This window comes from Amblyraja radiata, chromosome 23 (assembly GCF_010909765.2).
Source record: "Amblyraja radiata isolate CabotCenter1 chromosome 23, sAmbRad1.1.pri, whole genome shotgun sequence".
In the NCBI taxonomy this organism is placed as follows: Eukaryota; Metazoa; Chordata; class Chondrichthyes; order Rajiformes; family Rajidae; genus Amblyraja; species Amblyraja radiata.
The window spans coordinates 10,120,245-10,139,524 of NC_045978.1; the positions used below are offsets into that span (position 1 = coordinate 10,120,245).

Below are 19,280 nucleotides of genomic sequence, written 5' to 3' on the forward strand. Positions count from 1 at the left end.
ATTCTGTGTCTGAAGAAGGGTCACGACCCGAAACTTCACCTATTCCTTTCCTCCAGAGATGCTGCCTGACCCACGATCTTCTATGTCCAATCTATTGGTCGCCTTATCTGGCGAGGTGTCAGTTTTTCTTTTCTTTGGGACATGTTATTACGTTAAATCTTGTCCTTGCACGGACAGAGAGAGATTGAACCTTGAACGAATTCCGCCAGCAGGGTCATAGACACAGGCGCCTAATTTACACCACTCACTATTCCCCCTTGGAAACGGCTCTACTCGTTGTACAACGACTTGGATTCCAAAGTTCAGTCCAACTGTCTAACCTACGGTAGTTTAAACACATTTTATTTCTGATTCCAATCTACTCTTCTCCCCCACCTCAGTGGAATTAAACAAAATGCTCGGCCGATATCTGGAATAGTGATGCATTTTAAACCGCGGCGTCACGTCTCCTTGAGTCTGGCAGATGAGTGAGTGCGAAAAAAAAGGCTGGAGGTGAAGGGAGGGCGCCAGTTGACGTCAATGGCAGAAGCTCCACAATATAAATACCAGAAGTGGCGAGCTCTGTCAGATTAAAACCTCACAAGGGATAGGTTGCAGCCGGCCGCACTGCACAGCAAAGGCACAGAGAGACTCGCATTTAGCCAGTGCTACGGGAAGGTGTCACCTGTTCTTCAAGCACTAAATATTATTATTTTAAGCGAAGGGTTGATAACCCCTTCTCTCAGCTTCCGCAACCACGGCATTCATGCAAAGTCTGTCAGGCTGGGAATCGCGTTGCGACTCGCCATGTTTCCAAACGGGTCAGACTTACACTAATTTGATGGAAGTGGCCAACTTCTACGAGTCGGACTGTTCCCTGAACAAGTTGCAGCGCGACCGTTCAATGACAGATCTGGGCATCGGTGACAACGAGAGCGCCATCGACTTCAGCCCTTACATCGACCCGGCCACGGCACCGGCAGCAGGGGGCAACTTTGAGCTCAACGGCGACCTTTTGACGGATATTATGTTGTCAGAAAACTACAAGAAGAAATCGCTGCCCGACTACAACGCGTATCTGTCGCTGATGCGCAGCTCGGCGGCAGGAGGCCGGCACCAGGGCAGCATTCTCAGCTGCACCCCGCAGTTCCTGGAGACGCGGCTGGAGCCCGTGTTCGAGCAAGCGTTGGAGTCGAAGGGCGGCGTGAAGCAGGAGTCGAGGGAGGAAGACGGGGCCATGTCAGGCACGGCCGCCTCCTCGTCCTACGCCCGCCCGATGCTGCAGTACCAAAGCGTGGCCAGCGGCAGCAACAGTAACCTGTCCACCTCGTCCCTGTCCTCCACTCCGCCCGCTAGTCCCAACTCGGCCGATTCTGGCCGCGGCGCCGGCTCGGCGCTTCCCGGAGGCGGCAAGGGCAAGAGCAAGAAGTCGGTGGACAAGCACAGCGACGAGTACCGGCTGAGGAGGGAGAGGAACAACATCGCGGTGAGGAAGAGCAGGGACAAGGCCAAGATGAGGAACGTGGAGACACAGCACAAGGTGCTGGAGCTGAGCGCCGAGAACGAGCGGCTGCAGAACAGAGTGGAGCAGCTGAGCCGTGAACTGACCACTCTGAGGAACTTGTTCAAACAGCTCCCCGAACACACACTGCTCAGTGCATCGGGCAACTGCTGACCGACCGCCAGCCCATTATTTATAAACGCCTTTTACTAAAGGAAATCAAGTGGATATTATGACTTTTTGCAAAGAAGACAATCGGCGGACTCTTTGTATATAAAGGATTTTATTAGTGTTTACAGCTCATTTTCCGTAACCCGAGGTAGTGGCTCGTTTTAAATGACCTCAACTCTGCGCTTGGAACTGGAGAGGGAGGGACAAATGACTTTTATTGAAAGAAGCAGTGGGCTTAAATATATATATATATATATGTGTGTGTGTGTGTGAGTGTGTGTGTATGTAAAACGATGCCAGGCTTATCTGTGACTTTGCTCGGTCGAAACACATGATGCAACTTGCCAAGTATGAGATGCATTCGTAATGGTCAGATGTCGGAGGTTTCTTATTACAGATGTATGTGGGGATTTCATCCCCAACACTAGGAAATAGACCTATTTCTTTATCAACTCGCATTTGTATGCACAGATTGGGCTTTTTGCTCCCTCTGATACGCGTGAAAGCATTATTGTTGATCTATGAGATTTGCTTTTTGTATTTTGGAAAGAAGTATTATTTTGATAAGGACATGCCTGAACTGCCGTTTTGTAACCTTGCTCAGCGGTGGCGCCGCCGTTCTAATCAAAGGCCACCTCGGTGCTGCTGTTGACTGACTTCATCTCCTTTGGATTTTATACTCCTCTCCCCCTTTTTATTAAAAAAAAAAAGAGCTCTATATTTCAGACGTATTTGTCAAGGAGAGGAAATGCCTTCAACAGATTTTTTTTTTACAAACCAAGTCCAACGTTGAAATGTTTTCATATCGAATTGCGTCACTCCAGCAGTGACTCAGCATGTAAGTGTTTCAGAGAACATTTTATTCTGTTCAGCACTTGAATTGGGTACAATGTTGGGGGAGGGGAGGGTGGTGGAATAAATGGTACAGAGTTATTTACACTTTAGAATTACGTGGTGATTGTAGACTAAAACTGCAGTATCTTCTTTCCAAACCAGTTTGGTAAATTCCAAACCAGTTAATGCCGGTACCCCGGGTGGATGGAGACCAGGGATATGTGCACACTTTTACAAACTCTCACAAGCTGCAAAAGATAAAACGAGGGAGTAAAAGTCCGATTAAGGGACCAGCTTGTACGGTTTAAAGTTTATTGTAAACTTTCAAAATAACCTGGAAATGGGATACTACAGCATTAATCAACCTTGATTGTGGGTCAGAGAAATAACAGATTATTTTTTAAAGATAAACAATATTGTATTTATTTTTCTTTTTGAAAATTGAATAAAAATTGAATTAAAATCAATTTTAGTGCATACTAAATATTTGCCTCACTGCCTTTATTCTTGTACACTATTAGTTTGATATGGTTTCTGAACGATTTAAAACGTGTCAAGGCGATTTTTCTAATGATTCCCAAGAGTTTAAAGGCATTCTCCCAGGGTGATGTTTGTGCCAAAACTAATGAGGATACACAGCAGATTAGAAAAAAACATAGAAAATAGGTGCAGGAGGAGGCCATTCGAGCCAGCACCAGATTAGTGCAAGTCAAATTGTCACCTGGTGCATTTTCAGTCTGAGAAAATAGTTTAGTTATTGTTGAAGAGTTTAAGAAGGAACTGTGCAGATGCTGGAAAAATCGAAGGTAGATAAAAATGCTGGAGAAACTCAGCGGGTGAGGCAGCATCTATGGAGCGAAGGAAAAGGTGACGTTTCGGGTCGAGACCCTTCTTGTTGATGTACTTTTGGATAGTAGGTTGGAAAGTTAAGAGTGAAGAGTTGGATTCAGCGTAGAGGTTATGGGGAGAAGGCGAGAGAATGGGGTTAGGAGGGAGAGGTAGATCAGCCATGATTGAATGGAGGAGTAGACGATGGGCTGAATGGCCTCATTCTACTCCTATTCCTTATGACCTTATAATCTGGCCCTACCATTGCAACACTGTAAGATGCCCCACTCACTCTCGGTTGTGGTCTTTAATGAATGGCCTCTCTTTGGGCATTATGTTTCACCAGTACCGTTACCCACTGTAATAATATTTTTCAATATATTTACACAATTCTGTGTTAGAGATATAGAGTCATATAGCATGGAAACAGGCCCTTCAGCCCTTCGACAAGTTTCATTGTCCTGATTAAATATTACTGACTGTATGTCTCGTTGTCACCTTCCCTCACCTAACAATGTACCATTCTACATTTCCTTGTTCACCATCCCCTTTGATCTGTGTTTCACACATTACCCTTCAATATCTCTATGTCTCCTTCCCCCTGACTCGCAGTATGAAGAGGACCCAAAACGTCACCTATTCCTTCTCTCCAGAGATGCTGCCTGTCCCGCTGAGTTACTCCAACATTTTGTGTCTACTTTCAGCCTAACTTGCCCACACTGACCAGCATGTCCCATCTACACTAGTTCCACCTGCCTGCATTTGGCCCATATCCCTCTAAACCTATTCTATTCATGTACCTGTCTAAATGTTTCTTAAACATTGTGGTTGTACCTACTAAACATTGTGATAGTTCTGGCACAATATGTCAGAAACTAGTTTCAAGTGCCAGCCAGATTGATAAATGTCATGACAGCAGCTCAATAGGTAGCCTTTCAGTCCACGTCACCACAACAACAGTTGGATTTCCACTCTCGAGACATGTGCGCAGAAATCTAGATTGACATTCCATTGCAGCACTTGATGAGTTGTAATTGGAAGTGATGTCTTTTGGCTGCCGTTCGGGTGGATGTAAAAGGAAATCAGCGCATAAGTTTGAGGAGTAGGGAGTTATCCCTGATATCCTGGAAACTGGTCACCAAAACCATGACTTTATGTGGCCAAATGGCACTAGCTTAGATGGGGCATCTTGGTCATCATGGATGAGTCTATTGGTGTAGAAACACTACATCCCAGAGTGCCATAATAGTAAGCAAGTGTTTCAAAAGAATGTTAGTGCCTAAACCCAAATGGAAATGCGAAACATAGGTACACAAGTCCAAAGCTCAAAGCGCTGCGGTTCAGTATTGCTGAAGCAGGGCAATTAGTTTCTTGCTTTACAGAATATTATCTTGCAGCTTTGTAATATAGGATCATTCTAATCAATCCATCCACTCACATCACACTGCCAATGTTACCATAACTCTTTCCTCTTCTGTGTAATATACTGTATCAATAGGGCTAGCATGTTAGACTCTTACATAACTTCCCCTTGACAATTAAAAAAAATGTCTCTGTTGCTTTTAAAAAATCTAAAATAATATTAAACCATACACAGCCTCAACTAACACATGTAAGAATGACTGAACCACCTATCTGAAGAAGGGTCCCGGCCCGAAACGTCACCTATCCATGTTCTCCAAAGATGCTGCCTGACCTACTGAGTTACTCCAACACTCTGTGTCCTTTTGTGTATTAACCAGCATCTTCAGTTCCTTATTTTTACTAACCAGCGGTCATGTTTGTCTAATGTTAGAGAAATGTCAGACAGTAGAGAAAACAAAAGATTGTTAGTTATATTGTAAGATACTTTCTGATTCTCTTACTACTTTTGGATTAACAGTCTCCCAGGTCCCACTATAATAGATTATCTTTCACATATTTTGTATCTTGGCAAGTCATATTGAATTTAGTTATGTTATTTTTGTTCAATTAATATTAGAAACTGATATCCCAAGTTTCCTCTCCCAGGGAGTCTGAAGTAGTGTCTCGACCCAAAATGTCACCTCTCCATGTTCTCCAGTGATGCTGCCTCACCCACTGAGTTAGTCCAGCACTGTGTTCTAACCTTGGGTTGATAGTGGAGAGAGTAAGCAGCTTCAAATTCCTGGGCGTTATCATCTCTGATGACCTGACCTGGGCTAAGCACATAGATATAATCATGAAGCAGGCGTGTTAGCACCTCTACGTAGAAGTTTAAAGAGATTTAGCAAAATACCCGAATACTCTGGTATTAACAAACTTCTGTAGGTGTGTAGTAGAAAGTTTCCTGAAGGGCCTGTCCCACTTAGGCTATTTTTTAGGTGACAACAGGCGACTAGTCTGTCGCCACATGGTCACCGGGGTGTCGCCTGTATGGTCGTGAGTAGTCTCCTCAGTCGCCCAAAGAGTCGTAGAGTCTGGTCGCTGCTGGATTTTCAACATGTTCAAAAATTTTCGGTGATGTGAGCTTGACGCCAATGAGCGTAGCGTGACTTCTCCTGACGTAAGTATTGTCGCCAGGTGACGTAGATTGTCTCTGGTGCTGACTGGTGAATTCTATTGGCCACTACCTACGTCAACCTACGTCAACCGGCGACGGGTACTGGCGACTGAATTGTCTTCAGTTGTCGCCGACAGGGTCGTAGCTTGTTGCTGGTGGACGTACGTTGACTTTAGTTGCCGTAGGTTGTCGATTGTGTGGTCGTAGGTTGTCGCAGGTGAGGTCGTAGGTGTACGCCCTAATGGGTCGCCGGTTGTCGGTAGCTTGCTGTAGCTTGACGTCGACCTGGTGGTATGTTGTCGTAGTCATTGTCGTAAGGGGGTCCAGTCGGCATTTTTTCGGCAACCTGCTATGACTATGACAGCGGGCAGTCGCCTAAAAAATCGCCTAAGTGGGACAGGCCCTTGACTGGTTACATCATGGAAGCAAAGAACCGGTGATGCTGGTTAATACACAAAAGGAAACAATGTGCTGGTGTAACTCAGGTCAGGCAGCTTCTCTGGACAACATGGATAGACAATAGATGCAAGAGTAGGCCATTCGGCCCTTCGAGCCACACTGTGATCATGGCTGATCATCCACAATCAGTACCCCGTTCCTGCCTTCTCCCCATATCCCCTGTCTCCGCTATCTTTAAGAGCTCTATCTAACTCTCTTGAAAGCATCCAGAGAATTGGACTCCACTGCCTTCTGAGGCAGAGAATTCCACAGATTCACAACCATCTCTGTAAAAAAGTTTTCCTCATCTCCGTTCTAAATGGCTTCCTCCTAATTCTTAAACTGTGGCCCTTGGTTCTGGACTTTCCCAACATGTTTCCTGCCTCTAGCGTGTCCAAACCCTTAATAATCTTATATTATAACAATAAGATCTCCTCTCATCCTTCTAAATTCCAGAGTACACAAATCCATTCTAGCAATTGGCTTTTAACCCAATTAATATACCAAATTTTATTTTTGGCATGCTCTCATCCGAAGGTACATCTGAGTTGGAAAGGCAATAAGCATGTTGAATGAAAACTGATCTGAAAAAAGGTCAGACCTTGCTGATTTGTTCTACCTCACATCTAATCCCGCAAGCAGAAAACAATTAAAAGAATAAACAAGGAGTTCAAACAGGGCACAGTGAGAATTTCCTCAACGGACACAGAAATATTCAGATGAGTAGAAGGCTAAAGGGCCTGTCCCACTTTGCGATTTTTTTTTTGGCGACTGCGGGCGTCAGTCACTGATGCCCGCATTCACTGAAAAACCGTCAAGTTGTACAACAATCTAAGATTTAAAGATGAAACACACGTTCCTGGAGACCCCAAAGACTGAATAATGTAGACAGTGAGGCGATATTTTTTCTTTTTTCTTTTTAAAGTAGAGATTGGCAAGTTCTTGATTAGCAAGGGGACTTCAAAGGTTACGGGGAGAAGGCAGGAGAATGGGGTTATGGGGTTGAAAGGGAAAGATAGACCAGTCATGATAGAATGGCAGAGTAGACTCGATGGACTGGTTGTCCTAATTCTGCTCCTGTCTTATGATCTTATGAAAAGCAAGAAATCTGAAACTAGTTGATGAAAAGTTTCCGCAACAAAAAACAAGTTGCAGGAGGAAAGTTTGAGGGATAGATTTCTTTGCAGAGAGGATCATAGCTGAAGCAGTTCAAAAAGGAATTAGATAGAATTTCTCCTCACAGCCAATATCACTGCATGTAAGGGTTTATTGGAAGTTGGGCTAATCCTTCCATGATGATTATGATCTCCTGCATCACATTTTGACATAATTTGACATTGGAAATGCACTTTCGAGATTTATTTTTCTTTACCAGAATTAGCCAAAAGGTGTATTTATTATTATTTTGTTTCTCCCGGCTGGTTATGTGACTACAATAGGCATCAAGATGCACTTATGCCTACACCAGGGTAGTGTCTTGGGATAGGTGTTGGACATTGCAATGCAGAAATCTGACTCAAAAAGACAAGGATTCATTCAAATAAAATGTTATATAAACTTTGCTTCGATAGTCAGCTTTACCCAGTTTACCTCCCGCTCCAAATGTAAGCATTATTACCTAAATTACTTGAGGATTTTATTGTTAAAGTACATTTTTAGCTGATTTTCCTTCCTGCATTTGCAAGGGATGTGTCTCATGTGGATTTACAAAGCTGCTTTTCAGTTGCCCTGAAGGCTAGATTTTTTTGCCAATTAGCAGTCTACACACAAGGATTTGATTTACGTCTTGTTGGGAGTGAAACTATTAAGTGAAAATAGATCCAGTTATCAGGATCGGAACAAAATCTGCTTTATTTATGGTTAGATTACCATGTGGTCTTACCTGGAACCCAACTAACATGTTTTCTTTGTAAAAGCACATGTAAAACATTTGACTAGAAAGGCTGAATCTCTTGACCATGGACCATTTAATTTTTATTAACAATATATTCATTTGCTTGCTTCTTCCCAGAGTTTTGCTGTTAAATTTGTTTCCTATGCTACAGATGACATGGTAGCTTCAAGTTTCATTCTGCACTGTGGTCGTTTGCGTAGAAGCAATAATATATGAATCTCTGAATTGAATATACTCAAAAACGAAGCCTCTGCAATCTTCTTAGATGGAGAATTCCAAAGATTTACCTACCTCAGTGTGAAGAAATGTCTTCTCATATTTGTTTTGAATGGCCAACTCCTGGCATTAAGGTTGTGATTCCTAGTTGTAGATAAGACATCAACTCCACATCTCTCTTTCAAGCCCATTACAAGTTTTATACATTTTTTCAATGTGATTACCTCTCATTCTTCTAAGCTCAAGAAAATACCAATATACGTCCTTGTGCAAATGAATTGAATCATGGGCTGATTTTGCTTTTTTTTTCCCATATGAAGAGTTTTTATATTCACTGTTTATTCTTATATTTTTGTGAAACCCTATAAATCTCCCTGAGAAAAGTGCTTCTGGTTATTGTTCATTCTCTGGGTATTCATTTCCAATGATTTCTCTGAATTTGCCATCCGTTAGATGAACGATGCAACATTGAATAATCCCAGCGTAGTGAAGTAAAAATTAATGTGTGTTTTTTTGATGGCACAGTGGTAGAGTTGCTGTTTTACAGCGCCTGAGACCCAGGTTCGATCCTGACTATGGGTGCTGTCTGTGATGGATCTGGGATATTCCGGCAAGACCATGCACGGTGCCACACATCGAGAATGGTGTCCCCAATATTTCCAGCAGAAGAGGATACGTGTATTGGTATCTTGGTAACTCACCTAAATCCGATTGAGAATGTGTGGTCAATTATCAATGAGAGACTGAAAGGAAAGGACTGTACAATGAGACAGAAGCTCATCAGGGATATCATTCAGCTGTGGTATTGAGATGAAAAAAATCCTCAGATGCTGTCAGAATTTGGTTGATTCCAAACATGGTGGACATATATACTAAAGACTGGTGCAATAATAATGAATTGTGAGACGTTTATTGACCTGTTATATCTGAGTGTTCCCATATCATATATCTATACACTGTAAATGGCTTGATTGTAATCATGTATTGTTTTTCCGCCCGCTGGATAGCACACAACAAAAGCTTTTAACTGTTGTAACCTCGGTACACGTGGCAATAAAGCTAAACTGGAGAACTGGGAACAGTAATTATAATATATAATATTATATAAAAATTGAAACTGATTAATTTAATCTGAAATGTGTGTCTTAAATCTGAATAAAACTAACTACAAAGGGATATGTTTGCTCTGGTAAATCAGACAATTAGGTTAGACTATATGGCAGTGAACATTAAGGCAGTGAATGGCAGCACATTGGCGTAGTGGTAGAGCTACAGCCTTACAGTGCCGGAGACCCGGGTTCGATCCTGACTAAGGGTCTGTAAGGAAATTGTACGTTCTCCCTGTGACCTGCGTGGGTTTTCTCCGCGATCTTCGGTTTCTTCCCACACTCCAAAGACGTACAGGTTTGCTGGCTTGGTGTAAATGTTAAATTGTCTCTGGTGTGTTTAGGGTGGTGTAAATGTGCGGGGATTGTTGGTCGGTGCGGACCCGATGGCCCAAAGGGCCTGCTTTCACGTTGTATCACTAAACTAAACTAATATTAAACTAAACTAATATTTAAAACATTAATAAGTTATTTACAAGTAATATATATCCCTTTAAAACAAAATAAAACAGCAAGAAAAGTGTACTACCATGTTATCAAAATAACTTAAAGACTTAAAATAACTAGATCAAAAAGAAAAGTTTAGAACAATAAGGGTTAACATTTAGAATATTAATACAAGTGATATAAATCCATTTAAATCGAAATAAAATGACCTGCAATGCCACAAATCTGCTAGTTGATTTTTGCATCCAACCACCAGAATAGTACGGACAAACTAGTTGATATGGTATATTCATATTTTTAGAAAACCTTTGATAAAGTTCACAAAAGCTAATTAAAATCAAAATGAGAGCAACACTATTGCGGGTAATAAACTGGCGTAGATCAAGGATTGATTTTACAGACAGAGAACAGAACGAGAATAAACAGTTTAATCTTAACTTGGGAGTCTGTCACTAATGGGTTCCATAGGGATCGGTGCTGGAACTCCAGCTGTTTATAATTTATATGAGTGATTTGGATGAGGGGATTTAATGTAATATACATGTTTGCTCATGATAAGAAGTTAAGCGGACTGCAGGCTGTGAGGAGGATGTAATAAATGTCTTCAGGGTGATGAAGGAAAGTTAAATGAATCTGGAATGATCTTTTAGTTTAGTTTAGAGAAACAGAGCAGAAACAGGCCCTTCGGCCCACCGAGCCCGCGCCAACCAGCGATCCCCGCACATTTACACTATCGCACACACACAAGGGACAATTTTACAGTTATACCAAGCCAATTAGCCTACTAACCTGTACGTCTTTGGAGTGTGGGAAGAAACCGGAGAAAACCCACGCAGGTCACGGGGAGAACGTACAAACTCCGCAAAGACAGCAGCGGGAGTCAGGATTGAACCCGGGTCTCTGGCGCTGTAACACTACCGCTGCGGCCATTCACTTTACTTAGGAAAATAATATATTGGGGGAGATTTAAAGTCATTGTTGCTAGGAGGAACATTGGTGATTCACTGAAAGTTAGTGGAAAGGTAAATAAAAGAATAAAGTCACTTTGTTCCAATGGTAGAACTGCCGTGATGCAACATCTAGAATATTGTGTGCAGGTCTGGGCTTCCTACCGATGTAAGGATATACTAGAGAAATGTGGTGAAGATTCAACAGTACTTTTAGGAATGATGATTTTGTTGCATGGGAAGAGATTAATCAGACTGGCCTTATTTTTAATGTAGGAACATGGAACTGCAGATGCTGGTTTACAAAGAAGGACACAAAGTGCTGGAGTAACTCAGTGATTCAGGCAGCATCCCTGGAGAACTTGGATAGGGTTCCGAATTGGAACAACACCTATCCATGTTCTGCAGGGAGGTTGCCTGATCCGCTGAGGTATTCCAGCACATTGTGCCCTTCTCGGCCCCATTCTTACTTAAGTATAATAAATACAATACAATAATACAATACAATACTGTTTATTTGTCATTTGAACCTCACATGAAGTTCAAACAAAATTTGGTTTCTGCAGTCATACAAGAAAAGAGCCAAGACACACACCAACACAATTTACACAAACATCCATCACAGTGAATCTCCTCCTCACTGTGATGGAAGGCAAAGTCTTATCTCTCCCCTGCTCTCCAATCTTCTCCCGATGTCAAAGTCAAAGCCCCCGGCGGGCGCTAGCAAGTCCGCGGCCATTTAAAGCCGCGCCGGGCGATGCAAGGCCCTGCTCCGGGTCCCGACACTGGAGCCCCCGGCGGGCGCTAGCAAGTCCCACGGCTGTTTAAGCCGCGCCGGGCGATGTAAGGCCCCACTCCAGGTCACTCTCAACCCCGCAATTCGAGCGGGAGAAGTCGCCATTGCCGGTGCCCCGCAAAGCGGTCTCCCACTGGGGACCAGCGAGCTCCCGGTGTCACCATCCACCGGAGTCGGGTCGCAGCCGCGCGCCACCGCAGCTCTCCATGCTCCGAACTCCTCACGCTCCGAAGCCAGCCAGCTCTACGATGGTAGGTCCGCAGCTCCGCCGGCTCCGTGACTTGAGCCCCCAGCTCGCTCCGGCTGGAGGCCGCTCCACGGTGCCAGGCCCCAACGGCAACGGAGATCCGACAGGGAAAAGGTCGGGTCCCCGTACAGGGAAGAGATTGAAAAGATTTCCCCACCCACCCACCCCGCCTCCCACACATACACAGTCAATGAAAGGTGTTCTTGTTGATATATCTGATTTTTGTTCTGGGGGATTTTGTGGTAGAGACAGGGATGATTCTTCCCCTGGCTGTGATATCCGCAACCTGGGCTTACAGCATCAGAATAAAAGATCAGTCATTCAGGAAGAAGTTAAGAAGGTAGGCACAAAATGCTGGAGTAACTCAGCGTGACAGGCAGCATCTCTGGATAGGAACAGGTGACGTTTCGAGTCGAGACACGAACTGAAGAATCGTCTCGATTCGAAACGTCACCCATTCCTTCTATCCAGAGATGCTGCCTGTCATGCTGAGTTACTCCAGCATTTTCTGTCTATCAGCATCTGCAGTTCCTTCCTACAAGAGTTAAGAAGAAATCCCTTCCCTCAGAGAGTGGTGAATTCTTGGAATTCTTTTTCTAAGTAGACTGTTTGCAATATGATTTTAGCATGGCAACATTCCTCTTGTTTCAAACAAGTTCTCATGTCTGCTATTGTAACCTTTTTTATCCATCTGCTGGTTTACATTTGCACGTTATTAAAATTCTCATTGTTCTGATGGGCTTGTTGGCATAATTTAGACAGTCTTTCTAATTTCATGTATACCAAAGATGGGCACAAAGTGCTGGAGTAACTCGACGGGTCAGGCAGCATCTCGGGAGAAAAAGGTGGGTGATGTTTCGGATGGGGACCCTTCTTCACACAGAATGTAGGGGGTGGCGTGAAGAGCTGGAGGCGAGGAAAGACCAGGGCCCAACACAAATGTCCTCAGGCAGGATGGTGCTTGGCCCTGATCGGTCTGGATAAAGACTTCTCTCCTTTCAAATATCACATCCCAAGAAGGGCAGCACAGTGAAAGTAGGGTGGCACGGTGGCGCAGTGGTAGAGTTGCTGCCTTACAGCACCTGAGACCCGGGTTCGATCCTGACTATGGGTGCTGCCTGTATGGAGGTTGTACGTTCTCCCGTGACCGCGTGGGTTTTCTCCGGGTGCTCCGGTTTCCTCCCACGCTCCAAATACGTACAGGTATGTAGGCTAATTGGCTTGGTGAAATTGTATATTGTCCCTAGGGTGTAGGATAGTGTTAGTTAGGGATTGCTGGTCGGCATGGACTCGGTGGGCTGAAGGGCCTGTTTATGTGCTGTATCTCTAAACTAAGCTGAACATCCATCTACTTAGAGAGAGACGAGATTGTGAACCAAGTTTTTTTTGTACATGACTAAATGAAATCTGTAACTGCACCTTTAATAGCTGTTTTAATGTCAGTGTTTGACACGTGTTCCAGTTTCGGCCTCATTAATCCAATCTGAACTGGGTTAGGCCAGGTCAATCAGCATGAGCCAAAATGCTAAATATTAACACTCATGTATGTAGGAATTGTTAGAGATAAAAGTTGAACATTTACAAAGTTAACAAAATTGATCAAATTAACTCATCTAGAGACTAAATCAGAAGAAAATGCTACTATATTCTTTCATAATCTTTAGAATTTCCTTTATGGAACGAGAACCATAAGGTCTTTTTAACCTGAAATCCATGTGGAAATTGTACAGACTGTTGAAACTTGGACTGTTTCATCTTCATTATTCTTAAATGTGCGATACAATGGAACAGGAGAGTAATTTTTCAAATAAAATGAGAACATCATTTTTCGGAGACAGAATCTCATTCTTTGAAAATTCATAGGGGTAAGTCCAGATAGTTCCTCACAACTGAAGGAAATACATGTGCATATTATGTTGCAGTTTCCCACTAACTCTGATATAATTAACGAAGCAAGGGAATTTTATTACACCCAGAAACTAGATGTGGTAATCTAATAATTGTGGCCAACAGTCTGTGATGAATAATGTTCTTTATATTATGGTAATCGTGGAGCAGGGTTTATTCTATTCATCACTGGTGCCACTGATAGAAGCCTATAATTGCTTCCAGTAAGGTAACAAGGAAATTACAGTATTTCTAAAGATGTATTTAAACGTAATAACTTTGTGACGAAAATACTGACTGCTGACTCAGCGATTTGATATCAGAAAATAACCTCATTTGGTAATAACCCAAAAAAATGATGATTCAATATACAAGGACAAAATGTAACTTGATTTTTTATTTAGTTTTTAGTTTTAGAGATACAGCGCGGAAACAGGCCTTTCGGCCCACTGGGTCTGCACCGACCAGCGAACCCCGCACATTAACACTATCCTACACCCACTAGGGACATTTTTTAGATTTACCAAGCCAATTAACCTACAAACCTGTACATCTTTGGAGTGTGGGAGGGAACCGAAGATCTCGGAGAAAACACATGCAGGTCACGGGGAGAACGTACAAACTTCGTACAGACAGCATCTATAGTCGGGATCAAACCCGGGTCTCTGGCGCTGCATTCGCTGTAAGGCAGCAACTCTACTGCTACGCCACCGTGACTGTCCTACGCGTTGAACAAGGGAAGAGGGTAGTGATCTCAAATCAGGCAATGTGAATGATATCTGGTGGCGAACAAACAAACAATAATTGCAGGTACTATCATAATGCTTAAGAAATGTTTAGACAGGTACATGGATAGGATAGGTTTAGAGGGATATGGGCCTAACGCAGGCAGGTGGGGCTGGTGTAGATGGGACATGTTGGTCCGCGTGGGAACATTGGGCCGAAGGGCCTGCTTCCACGCTGTATGACTCAATGACTCTATAATATCTTCACCAAGTCATGGAAGGACTTCAGAAAGCCCAATGGATTTTTATTTTTCATTCAAATACTTGGGTTGTTTTTTAAAGCTCACCTCCTGCAAAATCAACAAGTTTTCACTAACATCTTAGAGATTTAAATCTAGATTTCAATATCATACATCCAGGTTTGTGTTAGCTGTGTGACTGAATGAGCTGGAAATATTGATTGGAAAACTCAGTAAACAGTTTCAAGCAAACAGAACACATAACGTTTAATGGAACTGCTGGCTTTAGTGGTGATCAGTGTCCTGTGCTCAGACTCCACCACATGTCATTCACGATACAAAGTACTATTGACATACGTTGTGGGTAGATGGGGTGTCATAAAGGCCTCGGCACTTTGCCTTCATCAGTCCGAGTATTGAGTATAGAGGTTGGGGGGGATCATGTTGCAGTTATATAAGATGTTGGTTAATAATAAATAATAATGGATGGGATTTATATAGCGCCTTTCTAATACTCAAGGCGCTTTACATCGCATTATTCATTCACTCCTCAGTCACACTCGGTGGTGGTAAGCTACTTCTGTAGCCACAGCTGCCCTGGGGCAGACTGACGGAAGCGTGGCTGCCAATCTGCGCCTACGGCCCCTCCGACCACCACCAATCACTCACACACATTCACACACAGGCAAAGGTGGGTGAAGTGTCTTGCCCAAGGACACAACGACAGTATGCACTCCAAGCGGGATTCGAACCGGCTACCTTCCGGTTGCCAGCCGAACACTTAGCCCATTGTGCCATCTGTCATCCCGACCACATTTAGAGTTTTGTGTTCAGTTTTGGGCACCATGTTATAGGAAAGGTGTTGACAAGCTAGGATGGGCGCAGAGAAGATTTACGAGGATGTTGCCAGGTCTCAAGGACTTGAGCTGTAGGGAGCGATTGAGCAGCCTAGGACTCTATTCCATGGAGCACAGGAGGATGAGGGGTAATCTTATAGAAGTGTACAAAATCGTGAGAGGTATACTGTAGAGTGGGGAAAATGCACAGGGTAGGGAAATGGAGAATTAGAGGACATAGGTTTAAGGTGAGGGGGGAAAGATTAATAGGAACCTGAAGGGTAACTTTTTTACACAAAGGGTGATGGGTATATGGAATAAGCTGCCAGAGGTTGAGTAGGCTGGGTCTCTATTCCATGGAGCGCAGGAGGATGATAGAGCTGTACAAATTCATGAGAGGAATAGATTGGGTAGATGCACTCTTGCCCAAAGTAGGTTTGGAGAGATATGGACCAAGCGCAGGCAAGTGGGACTAGTGTAGCAGGGATATTGTTGGCTGGTGTGGGCGTTGGGTTGAAGGGTCTGTTTCCACACTGTGTCACTCTATGACTCTATGATTCTAGGAGGTAGTTGAGGCAGGTACTATCGCAACGTTTAAGAAACATTTACGCAGGTATAAGATTACGATAGGTTTGGAGGGATATGGGTCAAATGGCAGGTATGGATGGGACATGTTGGTCAGTGTGAACAAGTTGGGCTGATGGGCCTGTTTCCACGCTGTATGACATCACTGTCACACTGTGGGCCTCGACTAGATTAGCAGCGGTAGGATGTTAGCCTTGTTGAGTGTGAGCTGAAATGGTAATCTCTATCTGAGCCGCAGATGGGAAGTCTCCCAGTGAGTGATACTCCTCTAGGTGCAATGTCACGACATCCAAGCATGAATGGCATGAATAGGAGAAGAAAGACCATTTTTTTGAGTTTTAGTTTTAGAGTTTTTAGATACAGTGCTATATTTAAGAGGGAGTTAGATGTGGCCCTTGTGGCTAAAGGGATCAGGGGGTATGGAGAGAAGGCAGGTACGGGATACTGAGTTGGATGATCAGCCATGATCATATTGAATGGTGGTGCAGGCTCGAAGGGCCGAATGGCCTACTCCTGCACCTATTTTCTATGTATCTATGTATCTATGAAACAGGCCCTTCGGCCCACCGTCCACACCGTCCATCGATTACCTGTACACAGGTTCTATTCTTACACACTAGGGACAATTTACAGAAGCCATGTAACCTACAAACACATGTCTTTGGAATGTGAGAGGAAACCGGAGCACTGGGAGAAAACCCACGTCACTTCAAGATGGTACACACCTCATGCAGACAGGAAGCGAGTCATTTTGCTGCAGGATATTTAGCCTCAAATTATGCTGAAGGAGTATGTATATGTGGCTTCTCCAGTGGGATGTCTGGTCAATGATGACCCAGAGCATGGTGCTGTTGGCAACCTACCACTGAATGTCAAGGATAGGTGGTTCTTTCATCATTCCATTCCATCTTCAGTTCAGATGTAAAGCTATTAACTTGAAATGCTACCTTAGCTTCTCTTTCCATTGAAGCTGCCTGACCTGCTAAGATCTTCCAGCATTTTTAATTCTATACAAAAGACTTCAGAGATGCAGCGTGGAAACAGGCCCTTCAGCCCACCGAGTCCACGCGACCAGTAATCACCCCATACACTAACACTATCCTACACACAAGGGACAAATTACAATTTTAACAAAGGCAGTTAACTTACAAACCTGTATGTCTTTGGAGTGTAGGAGGAAACCAGAGCACTCGGAGGTAACCCATGCAGTCACAGGGAGAACATGCATAGTCTGTACAGACAGCATCTGTAGTCAGGATCTAACCCACGTCTCTGATGCTGTAAGGCAGCAACTTTACTACTACTCCAGTATGAAACATGAAAAAAAGCTCTAAAATGGACGGCATCAATTTTTTGAGGACTAGTTTTCCTGTTGAAATGTTGAACATAATTTGGGCTATTTCTGGTTAAAATATTGGTATTTTATACAGACATGCCAGCTGCCAAAGTGCTCAGATGTTGTAGCAGAGGGCAAGCAGACTGTTAACTTTAAAATAATCTGGTGGAGGTGAAGCATGTTCCTCTTGTACATAACTGCCCCGCTCCCCCACCACCCTTCAATCTGTCTGAAGAAGGGTCCCGACCTGAAACATCACTTATCCATGCTCTCCAAAGATGCTGCCTGACCCGCTGACTTACCCCAGCACTTTGTGTCTTTTTTGTTGTTGATCAGCATCTGCAGTTCTTTGTTTCTACTTCTTTATTATGTATCTATCAAGGTGGACTTAACGGGGTCTCCCTAACGAACATTGACTGGATGTAAGTTTTGAATTATGAAGCACTATCTCCTTGGCCGCCCCACTTTAGATGGAGTGAGGACGTTGTGTTCATCAGGGACAGAAAAAAACAGGATAAACACTTTCTCTTGGGTAGACAGTATTGCCCTGTTGCCACCAACATATAATTTACTAAATGAGCAGGTCTTTACAACAATGCATGAGTGATAATGACTTCATTGTTTGAAGACATTTCTTAAGTGTTATGTCATTCAATTTCTGCTGTATCATGTATGTTTATATTCTGCTTTAGGTGGGATTTTCATTCTGTGAAGTATTTTACCTTTGTGTATGATTACATCGCGATAAACTGACTGAAAAATGCAGCCGTAAAACAGGTCTTTCAGCCCACTGAGTCCCCATCGACCATCATTCACCCGTTCACACTAGTTCTATGTCACATCCACACCCTACACTCTAGGGACAATTTACTGGGGCCAATTAATCTACACATCTTGGGGTGTGGGAGGAAACCAGAGCCCAACCTGGGGTCAGAAACTCAAGTTCAAGGGCAAGTTCACATTTATTGTCAGATGCACCAATTGGTACAATGAGATTTGAGTTACCAGACAGCCATACAAATAAAAAGAACACAACACACGATAGTGTTTAACATAAACATTCATCGCAGCGAAATCAACGTTTCGTGCTGTGATGGAAGGAAATAAAGTTCAGTCATCTTCCTCTTTGTTCACCCGTAGTCGGGGCCTTTGAACCCTCCGCAGTCGCCGCTACGGCCGGCCCGATGTACAGGCCCACTCGCCGCGATGGTTGGAACTCTGGCGTTGGAACGGAGGAACACATTCTGCGGCTTGGAGTTTCCGAATCGGCCGCTTCTTGCCGGAGACCACGGCTTACGAAGTCCACAGGCCAGGGAAAAGTGCAAATTCCACACAGACAATGTCTGAGGTCAAGATTGAACTCGGGGCACTGCAGCTGCGAGGTAGTTTAGTTTATTGTTACGTACACCGAGGCACAGCGGAAAGCTTTTTGTCGCATGCTATCCAGTCAGCGGAAAGACAATGCATGATTAAAATCGAGACATTTAAAATGTATAGATACATGATATGGGAATAATGTTTAGTGCAAGGTAAAGGATAGTCTGAGGGTCAGCAGCTCTAGCAGCTGTGCCACCTGTACCACCAGTCATATTATATACCCTTTGAGCTGATCTTAAAATACGTAGACAACAAGAAAACCCATCTGACAGAGATAAATGTTAATTAAAACATTTAAACTTGGGGGCTTGTGCCTTGTTTTGGTCTCACAGCTATTTAGACTTTAGACTTTAGAGATAAAGTGTGGAAA

At 43.6% G+C, this 19,280-nt stretch overlaps 1 protein-coding gene across 1 annotated transcript; it reads left to right on the forward strand.

Moving 5' to 3' along the window:
• The first annotated feature begins 553 nt into the window (after positions 1–553).
• Positions 554–2,962, forward strand: cebpb (CCAAT enhancer binding protein beta). Its single transcript, XM_033041529.1, has one exon. It carries the CDS (start codon positions 746–748, stop codon positions 1,652–1,654), a length of 909 nt encoding a protein of 302 aa, XP_032897420.1. The 5' UTR covers positions 554–745; the 3' UTR covers positions 1,655–2,962.
• Positions 2,963–19,280: the final 16,318 nt, after the last annotated feature.